This window comes from Panthera uncia, assembly GCF_023721935.1.
Source record: "Panthera uncia isolate 11264 chromosome A3 unlocalized genomic scaffold, Puncia_PCG_1.0 HiC_scaffold_12, whole genome shotgun sequence".
Classification (NCBI taxonomy): domain Eukaryota; kingdom Metazoa; phylum Chordata; class Mammalia; order Carnivora; family Felidae; genus Panthera; species Panthera uncia.
The window spans coordinates 39834227-39850476 of record NW_026057579.1 but is presented as its reverse complement, the minus strand read 5'-3'; the positions used below and the strand labels follow the sequence as shown (position 1 = coordinate 39850476).

Here is a 16250-nt window from a genome sequence, read left to right as displayed (position 1 = left end):
ATGGTGTGAAGTGAGCGAAGCGAGGGGGATACACAGGCAGAAGCTGTTTCCTTTCTATGTCATTGCCTGGCGTCAGGAGTCACAGTATCACTTTATTCAGGGTGGTCACAGGCCCTAGTCCAGATTCAAGGTGGGGACCCAGATCTCACGGTTGAGAGTGAGTCATACAGGCAGAAGACCACATAGGAGGGGATAGGTGCTTGTGTGACCATCCCTGGAGTGTACGACGAAACGCGAGGTGAAGGGCCCGAGGCAGAATTAGGAGGGTGGGCGCCCGATGGTCCCAAGCCCTCCTCTGCTCAGACCCCAAGCCCTGGAAGCCAGGGTAGGACCCAACAGCCTGTGTTGGGGCGGGGGGGGCTTTCTGAAAAAGCTTGATTCTACTGTCAAGACAAATCCATTACTAATGGGATCTGTGGTTTATTAAACATGTGGGCACAGCAGGAAACAAGATTAGCAAATGGGAAAGCAGCATAGAAAAAATAACTGGTCACAACTGTCCAAACAGGTATGCTCTGCCCTACAGGGCCAGGCTGGCCACAGCCCAGCTTGGGGAGGAGGCGTCCCTAGCCCACGGCCCAGATGTGGGAACATGATGTGCAGAGGCTGTGGGTGATGGGGTGCGGTGGGGGCCAGGGCTATTCCACATCCACCACGAGGGGCATCATGTAGTCAGAATGTTTGATGCCGAAGGTGACGATGGGGGCACAGGGCTTGGTCACTGTCACCTGGGGAGGAGAGGCTGTGAGAGGCTCTGGCACCCCTGCCCCTGCCTGACAGGTTCTGCCCTCCCTGGGGTTAGAGCTGCTGACAGTGGCTTCACTGTCCTTCCTGAGCCCCGGGCTCAGGACCAGCGCCAAAGCCACACTACTGGGTTTGGTGAGTGTTCTGCACACTAACTGTCACTGGTGTCTAGGGAGGCAGGACCTGCCAGCTGGGGAAATGGTATGTCAGGAAAGCCTAGCATTCTAGGGATGCATGGACACTGTGCCCCCCACAGGCTCACAGGCCCTTCCCCCCCACACCCACTCTGGGCTTGCTCCCCAACTACTCCTCTGGCCTGTGCCTCCCCCTGCAACCAGGCTGTGCCCCTGCTGACTTCACACCCCCGAGATGTATCCCCCAACAGCTCAACCACACAGGTTGGCCTGTGTTCCCGGCTTCCCAGGCTGTGCCCCATCACCCCCTCTGAGTGGTGCCCCTTCTCCCCCCCACTGGGTTGTGACCACCCCTATGCCCTCTGGGCCATGTCACCATCCCCACTCCCTCCTCACTGTAACTCCCCACCCCTCACGCCACCCCTCTGGGCCCTGTTCTTCCTGGACCTTCTCAGGGCTGTGGGCTCCTGGTCCTGGCTTGAGGGTCTTGTCCCCTGGGGGCTCCACCCGGGCTGCCATGGTGTATTGTGGAGCCTTGAACTTTGTCACCTGCACATCCGTCTGGCGGTAGGCTGCAGGACCTGGGGTCTGGAAGGTGAAAGAGGCTCAGACAGGCTTGGCCTGCCAGGACACGTGACCCAAAAGGGTAGGTGGCCAGCATTGGACAGTGCGTTTCAAGCCTTGAGTCACTGTGTGTCTGTGTGTCCAGGGGTCCCTTCTGTCTCCAGACAACAGTCACACTGTGGGATGACCTCTGTGTGGGACATTACTCCTCTACTGAAGCCTCACCAAGGCGATGACACCTCAGTGTGTGTCAGTCCCAGGCTTGTCCCTTTGGTATGTGCAGGAGAGGCCCCTTTGCAGCTGGGGTTCTGTCCTGTGGGATTTGATGGCCGTGGGCTGGACTGGCGGGTCAGCAGTGCTGTGAAACCACTTTGGAAGTCTCCCCAGGCTCCTCGACCTCCTGAACACATGGCCACCTCAGGGCCTTTGCACTGGCTGTTTCTGCAGCTGGAACCCTCCTCCCCCAAATATCTCACATTTTACTCCTCTCCTTCTTATTTTCCTGCATGCCACCTTATCGAAGGCTGCTCCCACCCTCCCTGCAGCACTCCATAAATCCCTTCCTTGCTCCACTACCCCGGCACTGTCGCTATCTCTGTCCTTGTCCATTGTCTGCCCTTCCTCATCCCCGGAATGTAACCTGGGGGTGCAGGGGACAGGATGGTGCCATGCATGTGGCAGACATCGGAGGGTGAAGAGCTGATAGGTTTCACTCTGATGGGACTGGGTTCTGGGGAGGAAGGGCCAGATGGACTGTCTCTGGGGGATGAACAGTGCTGTGCCTGGGGCGGCGGGGGGGGGGGGGGGGAACCCTTGCCTTGTGAAGGTTGTCACTGAAGCTGCCCAGCTTGCTGCGGCCTTTGATGGAGAAGGAGGGTTGGGACGCCTTGCCAACGGTGTGGGGCCCCATGACCACAGGCAGCGTGTAGGCGGCAGGGCCTGTGGGGCGCACAGGCAGCGAGTCTCAGTTGGACAGAATCCTGCCTGCAGAGTCTCAGCTCCTTTCCTGAAGTTTGCCACTTCCAGGAGCGCAGCCATCACGTTACCTGTCTCACCTCCCTCCCCCCCCCCCCCCCCCCCCGGGTCCCCACCCTGGTTGGATGTTGGCTGTCAGGGCTGCTGCACACCTGGAGTGCTGTCCACTCGGAAGGTCTTGGTTCGGGCAGAAATGGAGTGGCTGGGTGCTGAGTCAAACACGTGCTTGGCCGATTTCTCTGGAAGGTAGTCACCTGGCTCGGGAGAAGAGCGGAGGGCGTGCCGGGAGGGGATGGTGACCGAGATTGGTTAGGGGTGTCCCGGAGTTGCAGGAGTGGGCGGGACAGGTGCAGCTTTGGAGGGGGAAGGGCAGAGTCTGGTGTGGGCCTGGTGTGGGGACGTAGGCCAAGAAAAGCCCAAGTTAGAGCCGGGCTTGAGGGTCTCCGAGGGTGCTTTGGGCCTGATGGTGTCCCTCGAGAGGAAAAAGAGGGGACAGGAGAGCCAGGATGCCTGTGCTCCTTCACACCTTCACCTGGACAGGACGTGCAGTGGCCGCCAGCAGGGTTGGGCAGGTCTGCAGCTGGGCCAGGCTCACTTACCGGGGCCAGGGGTCATGATGGTCTTGGTACAATAGCGCCCCAGGATGGAGTAGGCAGGGCCAAAGTCCTTGCCAGTCCTCAGTATCTTGGGGTTCACGCTGTAGCGGGGCCCCGGGGAGCAGTTCTCCGCCAGGAGCATGGGAGCCCCGCGGAAACTGTAGGCTGGTGCACGCAGCTTGGTGGGTGTGTGCTTCACAAAGCCTGTGGGGCAGGGGTTCTGAGCAGCCCGTAGTAAGATGCCATCCTTCTCCCCACCCTATTGACCCCAGAGGGGTCGATGGGCTGGGAGTCAGGGATGAGCCCCCAGCCTTCCCAATGCCCTCCCTGCTCTGAGCCTCTCCAGGCCCACCCCCTGCCCCCACACAGACCCTCCTTAGGCCCACCTCAAACTTTCCCCAGACCCGCCCCAGACCCACCCCAGGCCCATCCATGCCCTCCCCAGACCCTCGTCAGACCTCCCTGACCCTCCCAGAACCTCGCAGACCCGCCCCATGCCCTCCCAGACCCTCTCCAGACCCTCTCCAGGCCCATCCCAAGCCCACCTCAGAGCTGGCTTCTGCCCCTACCCCAGTCCCATCCCAGGCTCCCAGGCTCTTACCCGTGGTGGGTGGAATCAAGTACTTGGGTCCTGGGCTGCTGTAGAGGGCCATGATGGGCCCCCGGGGGCGATGGGGCCTCCAGGTGCCCACCCATACTTCCTCTGCCATGGCTGGCTCTGTCCATGGATGGAAGGGTGACCAGGTGCTGGGAAGTCCCAACTCCCCACCCTATCCCTGTCTTGTCCCCACTGGTGGGCAGAACTGCAGGCCACAGCCTCCTCAGTAAGGTCTTGAGCTGGGGCCTACACAGAGGTTATGCTTGGAGCAGTGGGCTTGCTCTGCCCTCACCAGCCTCCAAGAGGAGGAGCATTAGACCCTCATGCACAATCTGGGAAGGGCTGTCTCCTCCAGCCTCACTGACCACACTTCCCTGGCTCTGCAGGGGCTCTGGGTAGCTTCCTCCTATTCAGGGGATGGTGGGCACCACTGGGCAGGGAGTGGTGGGCAAAGGTGGAAAACTTCTTGGCTGAGGCTGTGCTGTGGGGCAGGGAGAGGGCCACTCCAGAGGGGCCCTTACCTCTTCAGTCCAGGAGCTGCACTCAGAGCAACCTATGGACCGGGCCTCCTTGGAGGTCGTCCCGTCGCACTGGCCTCAATGCCAGGCAGTTCCCAAAAAAGGGGCATGGAAAGGAAGGCCTTTCCCTCTCTCTCCTCTTCAGGGGGCTTGGAGAATTGGGTGGGGGTGGGGAGAGATCCTGGCCCCTGAGCTCTAGAATGCAGCTCTGTGGGACAGCAGGTTCTAGATCACTATCTGTATGATGAAGACAATGGCCTCTGCCCAGGGGACCCCCACCCTCACCAGGCATGGCTCAGGTCAGGACTTTGCTCTGCTCCTCACTATGGTGGGTAGGGCAGAGGCTTGGAGGGTGGGAAAAGGGACAGTGAGGTTCTGTACTGGAAGGTGAGGCCACAGGGCCCAGAGCTGGAGTGGCCAGAGAGCAAAGGTTGTGAGGGGCAGAGATGAACCTAGTCAGCCTTGCTCCCAGTGAAGACCACTGATCTGGGGAAACTGAGGCACAAGAAGGCTCCAGCAGTTGGGATCCTGGGTGAGGGTAGGGTCAGCGCTGGTTGGGGAGTTTGGGGGGTGGCGCTGAGCTGTTGCCCTTCTGCGGAACCTTTCCAGACCCTGCTCTCCCTCCTGTGCCACTGCTGGCCATGCCCACCCCTCGACCACGGGTGTCCTCAAGACCAGGTGCACTTTCTTCTCCACTTTGTCAAGGTTCCTCTTGGGGGTAGGGCTCGGGTCTGCACGTCTTCCAGACAGACTCTTTCCTTGGGTGACTTTAGGGGGAATGCTTTCAACCCCTGGACCTGTGCCAGGTGTATATTGTGGATATTTATTGTCTTGGAATGACAGTCTTCAGACGCAGAACGCCCCCAGCCTGACCTCCCAGTTCTAGCCACATCGCCGGCCTGGGGCTCTTTGCCCTGCCTCCTCTGACGCACTGGTCCTGCACTCCACCGCTGCCTCTGTAGCCCTTCCTGCGTCCACTCCCCTGCCTGTCCGTCTTGCTCTGTCCGCCTACATGGGGGTCTGGTGGTTCTGCCCTCTGTGTGGGGTTACTTCTACGTGCATGCTCTGCGGATGTGACCCTGTGTCTGTGAATCCGCATATCCATGTGGTTGTGTCCCTGACTGTGGGGAGAGACAGGAGCCAGAGCCTGAGCTGCAGGAGGCTTTATTGATTGAACAGTTTTATAAATTTACACGCAGAGAAGTGGTAATGGGGCAGTGTGGCCATTGCTGCTGGTGTAGCTGGTCCTGTGGCTGCTTGGAGACATGACTGGGGTCCGCTATGCATCATCTTGACTGCCCAGCACTTGCACCTGGAAGGCAGACAGGTGTGGGCCAAGAGGGCTGGGGGGGTCCCATACCTGGTGATCGATAACTAGAAAGCCCCATCCTGTTGGGCGGGTAGGCTCAGGCCAGCCCCTGGAGGACAGTAGGCTCTGGCACACTTCAGCCAGTCCCCTCCTAGCAACGGCGGAAGTGGTGCGTACTTGTATGTGGGTGTGCCATATGCATGTATGTGCACTTAGGGGAGGCTGAGGCTGCTCTGGGGGATTGAGGTCTGGGATGTCCACTTCTGCTGACTGAGGCAGGTCAAGGTGTCTGTGGGGTGGTGGCTGTATTGGGGTGATAATCAGGAGTCATAGCATTTGGTGGAGGGCTAGTGGGGCAGGGCTGTGTGTCCTGCTGGGGCTGCAGACCTTCAGGGAATGGGGTGACCCCCCCCCCCGCCCCCACCCCAGCCTTGGTACCAGCAGTTTGACCAGCTCCGCCTTGTGCACAGGCTGTAGGCCATCGATACAGGACTTGAGCTCCGTCAGTGCTGCCTTGGCATCTGCATTGACATCGTACTTGCCAAGAGGTCCCTCATATAGCTCCTCTGGGGACCCCACCAGCAGCGTTTGCAGGAAGTCCATGAAAAAGTCACTGTTGTCATCCCCGATGGCTAGCCCTGTGAGGTGGGGGCAAGGTGACACCGGCACAAGAGAATTCCATTCCAGCCCACCCCAGACCTCCCAGCGCTCCAGCCTCGGTGGTGTCCAGACCTTCTGCATCAATGCCCACCTCACTTGCCCCAGATGTGCCCCCATGATCACCCTGCCTCACCTCCCCCAGGTCTTACTTCATAATACCCCCTAACTCTACCTGGCCACAGACCCCTCTGGTCACCCCTAGCCTCGGCAGCGTCTCCCACTCTGGGGTTCCCTGGCATTACTAGGGAAGGGGCGGCAAGCCCCTAATGTGGCTGGAATTCACCCTCTGAGTGAGGTTGGCTGACCTGGGGCTTGGAGGGTTGGGGTCAGGCTGGGCTAGGTTGGTGACATTGGGCTTGGTGACGCTAGGGCTGGGGCAGAGGTTGGAGCTGGGCTGGGTGGGGACTGGGGTTGGCGGGAGCATCGGGGGCATCTGCCCACATCTGTGTTCTGTGATGGAGGCCGGTCGGGCACCTAGGAAGGCCGCCGCCCATCCTTGTGAGGGGCCTAGTGCCTGGGTTTTAGCCCCCCAGGTTCCTGTCTGCCCGCACACATGGGCCCTACTGGAAGCACACAGACTCACCGCAGGAGCAGAGCAGGGTGAGGGCCACCAGCAGGAGGGTGCTGCTCCCCTTCATGGCAGGTAGCAGAGCTCCCTCAGGAGCTGCCTCTGCAGGCTTTATGCCCCACAGGCGGCACCTGGCCTGGGGGCGGGCCCAACCTGCCCATCAAGACCTTGGCAGTGAGAGCACAAGTTGGGCAGCCAGGGGTGTGTCCTCACCCTGGGCCCCCATGGGTGTCAAGGAGCAACAGGCTTAGGGTGCTGTGTGAGGGGCAGTCGGCTTGTGGTTGAGTTGAGTGGACGTGGGAGAAAGTCAGATGTGAGGTCGGTGAGGAAGAACAGTGGGGGCTGGGGCATCACGGGCCTCCGGCCATGCCTGGCTTGTGGCTGAGGGTGACAGGTTCTGGGGTTGGGCTCAAGCCTTTCTTTTTGGCTGGGAATCCCTGCTCTGCTCAACATGCCTCAACATGCCACTGGGGCAGGGGTAGGGGACTTCCTGGGCCTGAGAGTCTGGGTAGTGGGAGATGGGCCCAGGGCTGCAGGAGGCCCGAGTGGATAGCAGGGTCCAGGGGGTGGAGGTCGCCTCAGAGGGACTGAGGGGAGAGGATTCGGGCCACGCCTGGGGACTGGTGGGATTGTCCCATCACGGCAGGAAGCGAGGAAGGGTCACCCGAAACATATTTTCCTTCTATGGCAGGCGAGCCCCGGGAAGTGTAGGATTCGGGGGAGATGGTTCTATGTTAGAATGGAGATAGGAGGCTGAGACACCTGGGCGGCCAACCAAACGGGCCCAGGAGCAGCTATTCCTGTGTGGGGCCTGGCCCCTCTGCTGTCCCCTGCTGCCACCTGGTGGTGACTGTTGGCATCCTGCTGGACTGGCATGCTCACCCTCAGGGTGCCCGTGAGGACTCAGGGGTTTAGCCCCTGGCCAGCCCTGGGGGCTCCTCATTCAGACTTTGGCGGGAGGTGTCGGGGAGGCTTGATTACCATGGTGACTTTGTCGCCCTGTCCCTCACTCACCTCCACCTGGTCCTGAGTCTGTCACAGACACCAGACCCTTGTCCTGTGTCCTCCCGAACACAGCTTCTCAGCCACGCAGGTGCCTGCAATTCTCTTTGCTGGCACACAACAAAATCCAGAGATGGTCTAACCTGTTCATACACGTAATTCCAAAAATACAGGACAAATAATGTGTACTGAGATCACCTGTAACAAAACAATGTGGCTGCATCAGTGAGACTGTACTCAAGGCAATGTGGAGCCCCGGTCCCCAAAGGCCCCAGGGGTCGTGGCTTCTGGGATGGCCACTTGGCAGCCTAGTGGACACACAATGTTACATTAGTTTCAGGAGTACAACATAGTGATTCCACAATACTCTTACTCAGAGCTCTCATCTGTCGTGTACAAAGTCATTACAATGTGACCGGCTCTATCCCCTGCGCTGGGCTGTGCCCATCACCATCCTTCACTCACTGGTCTCTGGCTGCCTGTTGTGTCACCTGGGTGGATGTTTAAAAGTGCCAGCCCCGGACTTTGACGTAGCTCAGAAGCAGTGTCCCCGGGGGTACCACCTGGGCTTCTGTTGTTCTGAATCCCTCCAGATGATTCTGACAGTCAGGCTGGGCTCTAATGGAGACCAGTCCACCCAGCTTTAATTCCTCTTCTTCTCCATTTTCCTCCCACCTCTCCAGAGTGTTGTCCTGCTGGAGGTGGACTGGGTACCCCTCTGGCTGCATTTGGATCGTGGCTTTTCTTCTTCCACAAACCCCAGCCCCTGGAAGCACAAGCTGTTAGCAGTTGCCCTGCAGCCTTTCCTGGGCAGTGTCGGCGACAGAATCTCCAACCATCTCACAGTTGATGAGGACTTGAGCAGTAGAGTCAGTCTTGCTCATTACCGATCGTGGTGACTTTGCTTGCACATACCTAATCCACCTAGGTTCTAACCCCCTTCTCCTGGCCACCTCACCTTTCCTTCCTTCAGTCAGCCACTGCCAAGCTCATTCCCTGGCCTCCACAACACCAATGGCTATGTTCCTCCATTTCTACTTCAAGTGCCCTCCCTCTGACTACGTCCTCTGTTCCTCAGCTTGCTGCCTCTGGTGCCCAGCCTGGCTGACCGTCACAGTGCACACACACTTCCATGCCCTGGATTCACGGCACCGCCATTATACCGCACCCCTCCCTTGCTTGCAACTGTGCTGCCTCCCCTGTCTCCCCTCCCCCTAGTGCTGGATGACTCCACCTCTCTCCTTCCACCTACCAACTCAGCCAACCTCTTGTCAAGACTTCCCCTTGGGTGGGTCCTTGGTGCTGCCCATGACTTCTAGGTCTCCAGGGTGGGTGTCCTCACATCCTTTGAGATGGCTGTTTATCACACCGCCCCTCTCATCTTACCTTCTGGGCCTTGACTTGTATCTCACTGAGAAACCGAAGAAATCAGAAGAGAAACTACACACAGTCCCGACACTGCATCTATGTCTGCCTTTCTTTGCAGGCATATATCTGTGTGTCTTCATGTCGTATGCAAGGCCCTGTCTTCACACACCAATGGCAATGCAACAAAGGCCTCCCCAATGGAGGACTTACTGCCCCTCTCTCTACAAATCAGGGTTTTATCTCTACCGCGTCATGCATGTCAGGATTTATTATGCTCTAACATCACGTGATTTCAAGCAAAATACAGCAAAACACAAGTGCCTCCTCTTGACACTGGTGATGGAGGCCTCCCCTTGGCCCTTCAGACTCTCGCTGCTCTGCCGATTCTGGTTCGGTGCCCCAGGAGGCTCCCAGCTTCCGTTTTCTGGTTGGGTTTGGCTAACAATTGGGGGCAAATAGGTTCAGCATCCATTAACATCCTCATTGCAGCAGTGTCTTTATTTGATGGAAAATTATATTTAAAATGTTCAATCAAAAAACTCCACATCTTGGGGCGCCTGGGTGGCGCAGTCGGTTAAGCGTCCGACTTCAGCCAGGTCACGATCTCGCGGTCCGTGAGTTTGAGCCCCGCGTCAGGCTCTGGGCTGATGGCTCGGAGCCTGGAGCCTGTTTCCGATTCTGTGTCTCCCTCTCTCTCTGCCCCTCCCCCGTTCATGCTCTGTCTCTCTCTGTCCCAAAAATAAATAAAAAACGTTGAAAAAAAAAATTAAAAAAAAAAACAAACAAAAAAAAACTCCACATCTTATTTGTTCATAAGGTGTTTGGTTACAGTTTTCACAGATGTGCAAATGCCAAAATAATACTTGTTAATAATGGAATTCATTATCACAATCTGCATGAGCCTCTGTTCTTCTGTTTTTTTATTTTTATTTTATTTATTAATGTTTATTTATTTCTGAGACAGAGCACGAGCGGGGGGTGGGGGGCAGAGAGAGAGGGAGACACAGAATCCAAAGCAGGCTCCAGGCTCTGAGCTGTCAGCATAGAGACGGACGTGAGGCTCGAACTCACAGACCGTGAGTTCATGACCTGAGCCAAAGTCAGGCGCTTAACCAACTGAGCCACCCAGGCACCCCTGTTCTTCTGGTTTTTTAACATTTATGCGTGCTCTCTGACCTTATGTGTCTTAATGAAAATGCATGGCATTCTGTTCTTGCACGGAAATATTAATATCTTTAAATATTGAGGATATTAGATAAATCAGGGAGTCAGACTATCTGATTCATGATGTTAATGAGCTGGGGCCACAATCCTTCATTTCTTGCCGAAACACTAGGAGCTCATCCTCATCAAGCATTCTCAGCTGGGCCCCTCCCCTTGATAACTACCCTATCTAAAAATGCATCACCAGTTGCTTATGATGAGCTTCCATTTTGTACAGAATAAAGAGAATAATTTTGAATTTAATGTGTCAGTTGTTAGGGAAGCCACAATTTTACTGCCTCTTTAAGCACACTGTTTGGGTCAGATGTTTTTCAGGCAAGACATTGTCATTAAAGAAGGCAGGGCTTTGACTAAGATCCTGGTGCAAGTTCATCATTCCAGGCAGCTGCTCCAGACCATTTTTCTCACTGCAGCTGTGCCGTCAGGACTCGCCACACAAAGCTCAGACTCCAAACCACATCTGTTGGCAATGTTGCTGTGCGTGGTTCAAATTGGTTCAGAGCTAACAGTTTTGTTGGCAATGAAGCTATAAACAAATTTCTTATTTTGCATCATCATCGTATTCAAATGACACATGCATTGTGTCACCCATAACAGTCCATCAGGTCATGATGGAAAATCTTTTGGTAGTTTCATTTATTCTGACTTCTATCACTGAACTTCCATTTCACTAACCAGCTCCTTGATGTGCCGAGAAGTGGTGTCTTTGGAAAGTTGTGCCCAAGCTCTTTCTATGCCACAGACACACCCAATATTTTCAAGCGATGACTTTGGTGCTTCAAGCCTGTGACGCAGTCTTCCATGAACATGTCAGCCTTCACGTTTACTTGTTTGGTAGCTTGGTACCAAGGTACCACTTTGTCAAGAACCTGAAAAGTACTGGTTTATGTATGTGAAATATTAAAACTCTGGTGCCGCCAGCTTCTCAACTTAATACTCTCTCTCTCTCAAGGAATTTGGTTTGGAACCAATTGACTTATGTTTTACCTGTGACTGTGGCTCCAGTGCCGACGGTCTCATTGCCTCAGCAGCTAGTCTGTCACCACAAGTAGCACACTGCAGTGTCACCCTTTTGCTGTTAATGAACATGGGACCAAGCCAACAAGAGACTGTTCTCCCAAGTTCAAAGAACACGAACTCTGCCTTTATATCTTTGGGATTGCTTTAACTGTCATCATGCGATTCACTCTTCCTGTCCCATTCAGAAAAGCGGCACCTATTCTTGGCAGTGGAAATCTCAGTGAATTGTGCTTTCCTAAGTTGGTGTTAAAGTAGAAATTAAAAAATAGACTTGAATAAAAAGATAATTAGTTTAAGAGAATACAGAGATAAATCATAGACTGGGAGAAAATATTTACAGAGAGATATACCTGATAAAGAATTGTTATCTAAAATATACAAAGAATTCTTAAAACTCCACAGTAAGAAAACAACCTGGTTAAAAATTGGGCAAAAAATCTAAATGGCCATGCCATCTAAGAAGATGTACAGATGGCAGATGAAGAGAAGTTCAACATCACATGTCATTAAGAACATGCAAATGAAAACAATATGAGATGCCCCTACACACCTGTTAGAACAGCCAAATCTCAAAACATAGACAACACCAAATTCTCTAAGAGCCAGGGTCAGGATCAAGGTTTAGGGTGTGGTGATGTCTTAGGGTGATTATCTGGGCGGTCTTCAAGAAGACAGACCTGGGGTCCTTGGATGCTATATCTGCCAGGGACCCCTTCAGGGAGCCAGTCCAAATTGGATCTGACTGTTCTAGGTCTAAAGTTGCTGCCTGACAATGAGAAAGAATGAAATCATGCCGTTTGTATCAACGTGGATGGAACTGGAAGGTATTATGCTGAGTGAAATAAGTCAGTCAGAGAAAGACAGCTATCATATGTTTTCACTCATATGTGGATCTTGAGAAACTTAACGGAAGACCATGGGGGAGGGGAAGGGGAAGGGGAAAAATTACTTACAAACAGAGAGGGAGGGAGGCAAACTATAAGAGGCTCTTAAATACAGAGAACAAACTGAGGGTTGATGGGGTGTGGGGAGACGGGAAAGTGGGTGATGGGCATTGGGGAGGGCACTTGTTGGGATGAGCACTGGGCATTGTATGTGATGAACCATGGAGATCTACTCCCAAAACAAAGAGCACATTTTACACACTGTATGTTAATCAATTTGACAGTAAATTATATTAAAAAATAAATAGATAAATAAAAAATAAAGTTGCTGCCTGAGAAAGATTTTTGGGGTTGTATGCCTCCACCCAGAAGGCAAAGCAGACTAGCCCTGGTTCCACAGACTTGTAGGGCACAGGCTGCCCTCTGCAGGCCGAGGGGGTGTGTAGTGTGCAAGCTGGGCGGGTCCAGGGAGCTGGAACAGGGCAGCTGTAGGGACAGGCCATGCCTGTCCCAAGGAGCTGATTATTTGGGGGCACCAGACATCTGCCTGATTCCAAGACTTATCCTACTCAAATGCACACATTTCCCCTGAAGACAGAGCTGGAGAAAGGTGCACTGCCTTGCCAGCATCAGACTCCACAAACTTGCTGGGGTTTCCTCTGATAAAACAGCTGGGAGCACTGATTGCTGTGGAAGTCAGCATCCCCAGCATGCGGTCAGTTCAGATGTGGGCTGACTGATGCCAGTTTAAATCTGCCACTGTGAAATGATTTTGGGGGTGCACTGCCTCCTTTCAAATGGTTATACACTTTGGTGGGGGCAGTCTGAACTCCACTGACTTGTTGGGTCCTGGATGCACCAGGCTGGCTGATCAGTGTGTACTGTGCACACATCTCCCACACAACTATTTACCCAGGGAATCTGTACAGAAAAAAGTTCAGGAGAAGACTGGTCTCAGGAGCGGGCAGTTGAGGATGCATGGAATCTACCCATTTCCAAGCCTGAACCAACACAAATGACCTATTCTCTTGAAGGCTGAACTGGAGGAGAGTGGACCTCTTTGTCAGGATGCAGCTTGATTGACAGGCTTTGTTATTGTCCTATAAGAGATGCTTGTGAGACTTGAGGGTTGAAGAAGCAAGGGTTAGGGTTAGGGTTAGGGTTAGGTGTTATGGGTTAGGGTTAAAGTTAAGGTTAGGGGTTAGGATTAGGGTTAGGGATAGGGTTATGGTTATGGTTAGGGTTATGGTTAGGGTTAGGTCCCAGGAGGCTCCAGGCACTGAACACACAGTGCAGGAGGGAGGGTCCCGGTCAGGATTAGTTTTTAGGTTCCAAGGCCACACAACTCTATGGGTCACTGGTAGGTAGGCCTCAGACATCCTCTTGGGCAGCTGTAGCCGGGCCTTGGGAATGATATGGTGATGTTCCGCGTTCCATGCCGAGTATTTTGCACCGATTCTCGAGCCCGTGTCTGTGTTGTTGTCAGACTTTGAAATTGCGTCCCCATGGGGAGAGAGCCTTAGCTAGGGTTAGGGTTCGGTCCGGGGAAGTCATCAGGGCCGAAGCGACTCCAGTTTCGTGATTTCCCTCGAGGGGTGAATTGAGGGCCCATGCGAGGGTGTGGGTCAATTTTAGGGTTAGTATTAGAAATAGGGTAAGGTTTAGGTTGAGGGTTATGGTTAGGGTTACATTTATGTGTACGGTGAGGTCCCAGGAGGCTCCAGGCACTGATGCCACAGCGAGGTGTGGGTCAGGTGTAGGGTGAGTGTTAAAGATGAAGTGAGGTTTAGGTTCAGGTGTATATTGAGCGTCACTGTTAAGATTAGCGTTTGGAGACAGAAGGCTCCTGGCACTATACCCCTAGTAGGGCAATGGTCTCCCCACAGGGCTGAGTGGAGGACTCTTGTGAGTGTCCCAGTCAGGCTGAGTTTGGGTGTCAGGGCCACTCCTCAGGCCTCATCAAGTCCCCTGTGAAGCTCCTTCTTGTCTTTGGTAATGACATGGTGATGTCCAATTTCCATGCCGAGTAATCCTCCTCTGCCTCTGGGCCCCAAGTCCGTCGTGTCCTCAGACTTAGGTATTGGGTCCCCATTGGGAGAAATCTTTCAAGGTTAAGTTTCGTTCCAGGGACATTGCCAAGGCCAAAGCGACACCAGTGCCGTTATCACCCTGGCGGGCTGAATGAGGGTCCATGCGCTGGTGTGGGTCAGGTGTAGGTTTAAGTTTAGAGTTGGGGTGAGGTTTAGGTTGAGCGGTATGCTGAGTGTCATGGTTAAGTTTAGGGTTAAGTCCCAGGAAGCTCCAAGCGCTGAAACTCCAGCAAGGTAGCGGTCTTCCCGGAGAATTGTGTGTAGGCCTCATTGGGTGGGCTGTTCAGGCTTAGTCTTTGTGAGCCAGGGCCCGTGTGTGTCCCATCTTCAGTTGGGCCTCAGGAGCCCCCTGGTGCAGCTCCATGCGGGCATTGGAAATGTCATGATGATGTTCCATGTTCCACGCCAAGTAATCCTGCACCGCTTCGGGCTCTTTGTTTGTGGTGTTCTCAGAGAGAGGAATTGGGTCCCTTTCCAGAGAGATCCTTAACTAGGGTTAATGTTCGGTCCAGGGACTTCACCAGTGCCGAAGCAACCCCATTCCTGTGTGTTGTGAGCATTAGGGTTTGGGTTTCGGTTTGGTGTTAGGGGTTAGGGTTATGGTTAGGGTTGGTGTCAAGGGTTAGCGTTAGGGGCTAGAGTTAGGTTTATGCATTAGGGTTGGGTTTAGGGTTATGGTTAGGGGTTAGGGTTTGGAGTTAGAGTTAGGTTTAGGCGTTAGGTTTGGGCTTGGGTTAGGTTTAGGGTTAGGTTAAGGTTTGGGTTTGAGAGTTAGGGTTATGGTTAGAGGTCTAGGGTTAAGGTTAGGTGTTAGCGTTAGTGTTAAGGTTTGCTTTAGGTTTAGGGTTAAGGTTAGTTGTAGGTCTTGGGTTAGGGTTAGGGTTAGGGGTTAGGAGTTTAGAATAGGGGCTAGTGGTAGGGTTAGTGTTGGAATGTTACGGTTATGGTTATGGTTAGGTTTATGTTTATAGTTTTAGGTCTAGTGGGTAGAGTTAGAGCGTTAGGGTTAGTTTTTTAGGGTTAGAGTATATGGTTATGGTTAGAGGGTTAGGATTAATGTTCGGGTTATTTCAGGTATGTTTACCTTTACTGTTAGTTAGGTAGGGTTAGGTTTAGGGGGAAGGGTAGGGGCACGGTTTAGCATTACGGTTATGCTTAGGGTTAAGGGTTAGCTTTAGGTGTTGGGGTTTGTATTAGTGTTAGTGGTAGGTCTAGGGCAAAGAGTAGATCTTGCTTGCATGCTCACTTTGAGCCGGCGGTGTTCATTTGTGGAAACCACCCTTCTTCTTCAAGGGGTTGTGTTCATGCTATGGCCCCAGTCTCTCTTCACTGGAAGTTGTTCTTGCCTCGCCCCCTTTCAGCTTTGCTTTGGAGTGTTTCACAGCGTCATCCCGCCCTCTCTCGGTATGGTAGGATTTCACGTACTGCCCCATCCCTTTTGGTGCATTGGGTGCGTTCTCCCATGCGACCCTCCTTGCCCTCTGCATGCAACGGTATCACCCATGTACCTCGCCACTGCTTAGATTGGCATTAGTGATGCCAGTATTAAATCTGATGTTTCATGAATGTCTCTTTTCACTCTCACAGCTGAAGGTAAGGGTTATGGTTAGGATTAATATTAGGTGTCAGTGTAAAGTTTATGTCATGGTCGCAATTCCCCCTTGGTGCGGGAGGGCTTCTTGAATGTGTCCCATCTGCACCCCTTTATCCACGATGTAGCAGTGATATTCCTTTTAATTCAGATGTTTTCTTTGGCGCCTGGGTGGCTCTTTGGGTTAAGCCTCCCACTTCGTCTCGGGTCATGGTCTCTTGGTTTCTGGTTTGAGCCCTGGGTGGCCTCTGTGCTGATGGCTCTGAATCTGGAGCCTGCTTCAGATACTCTCTGTCTCTCTCTCTTTCTGCCTATGCCCCACTTGTGTTCTTTGTCTCTTTCAAAAATTAATGTACCTAAAAGCATTTTCAATCCGATATTTCCTGGATGGCTCTTTTCACTTTC

At 53.6% G+C, this 16250-nt stretch overlaps 2 protein-coding genes across 2 annotated transcripts; both read right to left on the bottom strand.

The window, feature by feature from the left end:
• Nucleotides 1–400: 400 nt before the first annotated feature.
• Nucleotides 401–4327, bottom strand: ODF3 (outer dense fiber of sperm tails 3). Its single transcript, XM_049652641.1, has 7 exons — nt 4133–4327; nt 3615–3731; nt 3017–3217; nt 2570–2671; nt 2254–2381; nt 1326–1466; nt 401–728 (listed from the first exon to the last, which is right to left on the bottom strand). The coding sequence occupies exons 2-7, from the start codon at nt 3721–3723 to the stop codon at nt 639–641; spliced, it is 771 nt and encodes a 256-aa protein (XP_049508598.1). The 5' UTR covers nt 3724–3731; nt 4133–4327; the 3' UTR covers nt 401–638.
• Nucleotides 4328–5408: 1081 nt separating this feature from the next.
• On the bottom strand, nt 5409–6736 carry SCGB1C1 (secretoglobin family 1C member 1). Its single transcript, XM_049652028.1, has 3 exons — nt 6682–6736; nt 5877–6076; nt 5409–5441 (listed from the first exon to the last, which is right to left on the bottom strand). The coding sequence occupies exons 1-3, from the start codon at nt 6734–6736 to the stop codon at nt 5409–5411; spliced, it is 288 nt and encodes a 95-aa protein (XP_049507985.1).
• Nucleotides 6737–16250: the final 9514 nt, after the last annotated feature.

What these genes read in the sequence shown, in the direction of transcription:
- ODF3 (XM_049652641.1), bottom strand. Translation starts at nt 3,723, where the DNA reads ATGGCAGAGGAAGTATGGGTGGGCACCTGGAGGCCCCATCGCCCCCGG. An exon ending in CCGAGTGGACAGCACTCCAG is followed by an intron (nt 2,382 to 2,569) that starts GTGTGCAGCAGC and finishes TGCGCCCCACAG; the next exon opens with GCCCTGCCGCCTACACGCTG. An exon ending in ACAACCTTCACAAGGCAAGG is followed by an intron (nt 1,467 to 2,253) that starts GTTCCCCCCCCC and finishes TTCACCTTCCAG; the next exon opens with ACCCCAGGTCCTGCAGCCTA.
- SCGB1C1 (XM_049652028.1), bottom strand. Translation starts at nt 6,736, where the DNA reads ATGAAGGGGAGCAGCACCCTCCTGCTGGTGGCCCTCACCCTGCTCTGC. An exon ending in CACCCTGCTCTGCTCCTGCG is followed by an intron (nt 6,077 to 6,681) that starts GTGAGTCTGTGT and finishes CCCACCTCACAG; the next exon opens with GGCTAGCCATCGGGGATGAC. An exon ending in CGGAGCTGGTCAAACTGCTG is followed by an intron (nt 5,442 to 5,876) that starts GTACCAAGGCTG and finishes TCTGCCTTCCAG; the next exon opens with GTGCAAGTGCTGGGCAGTCA.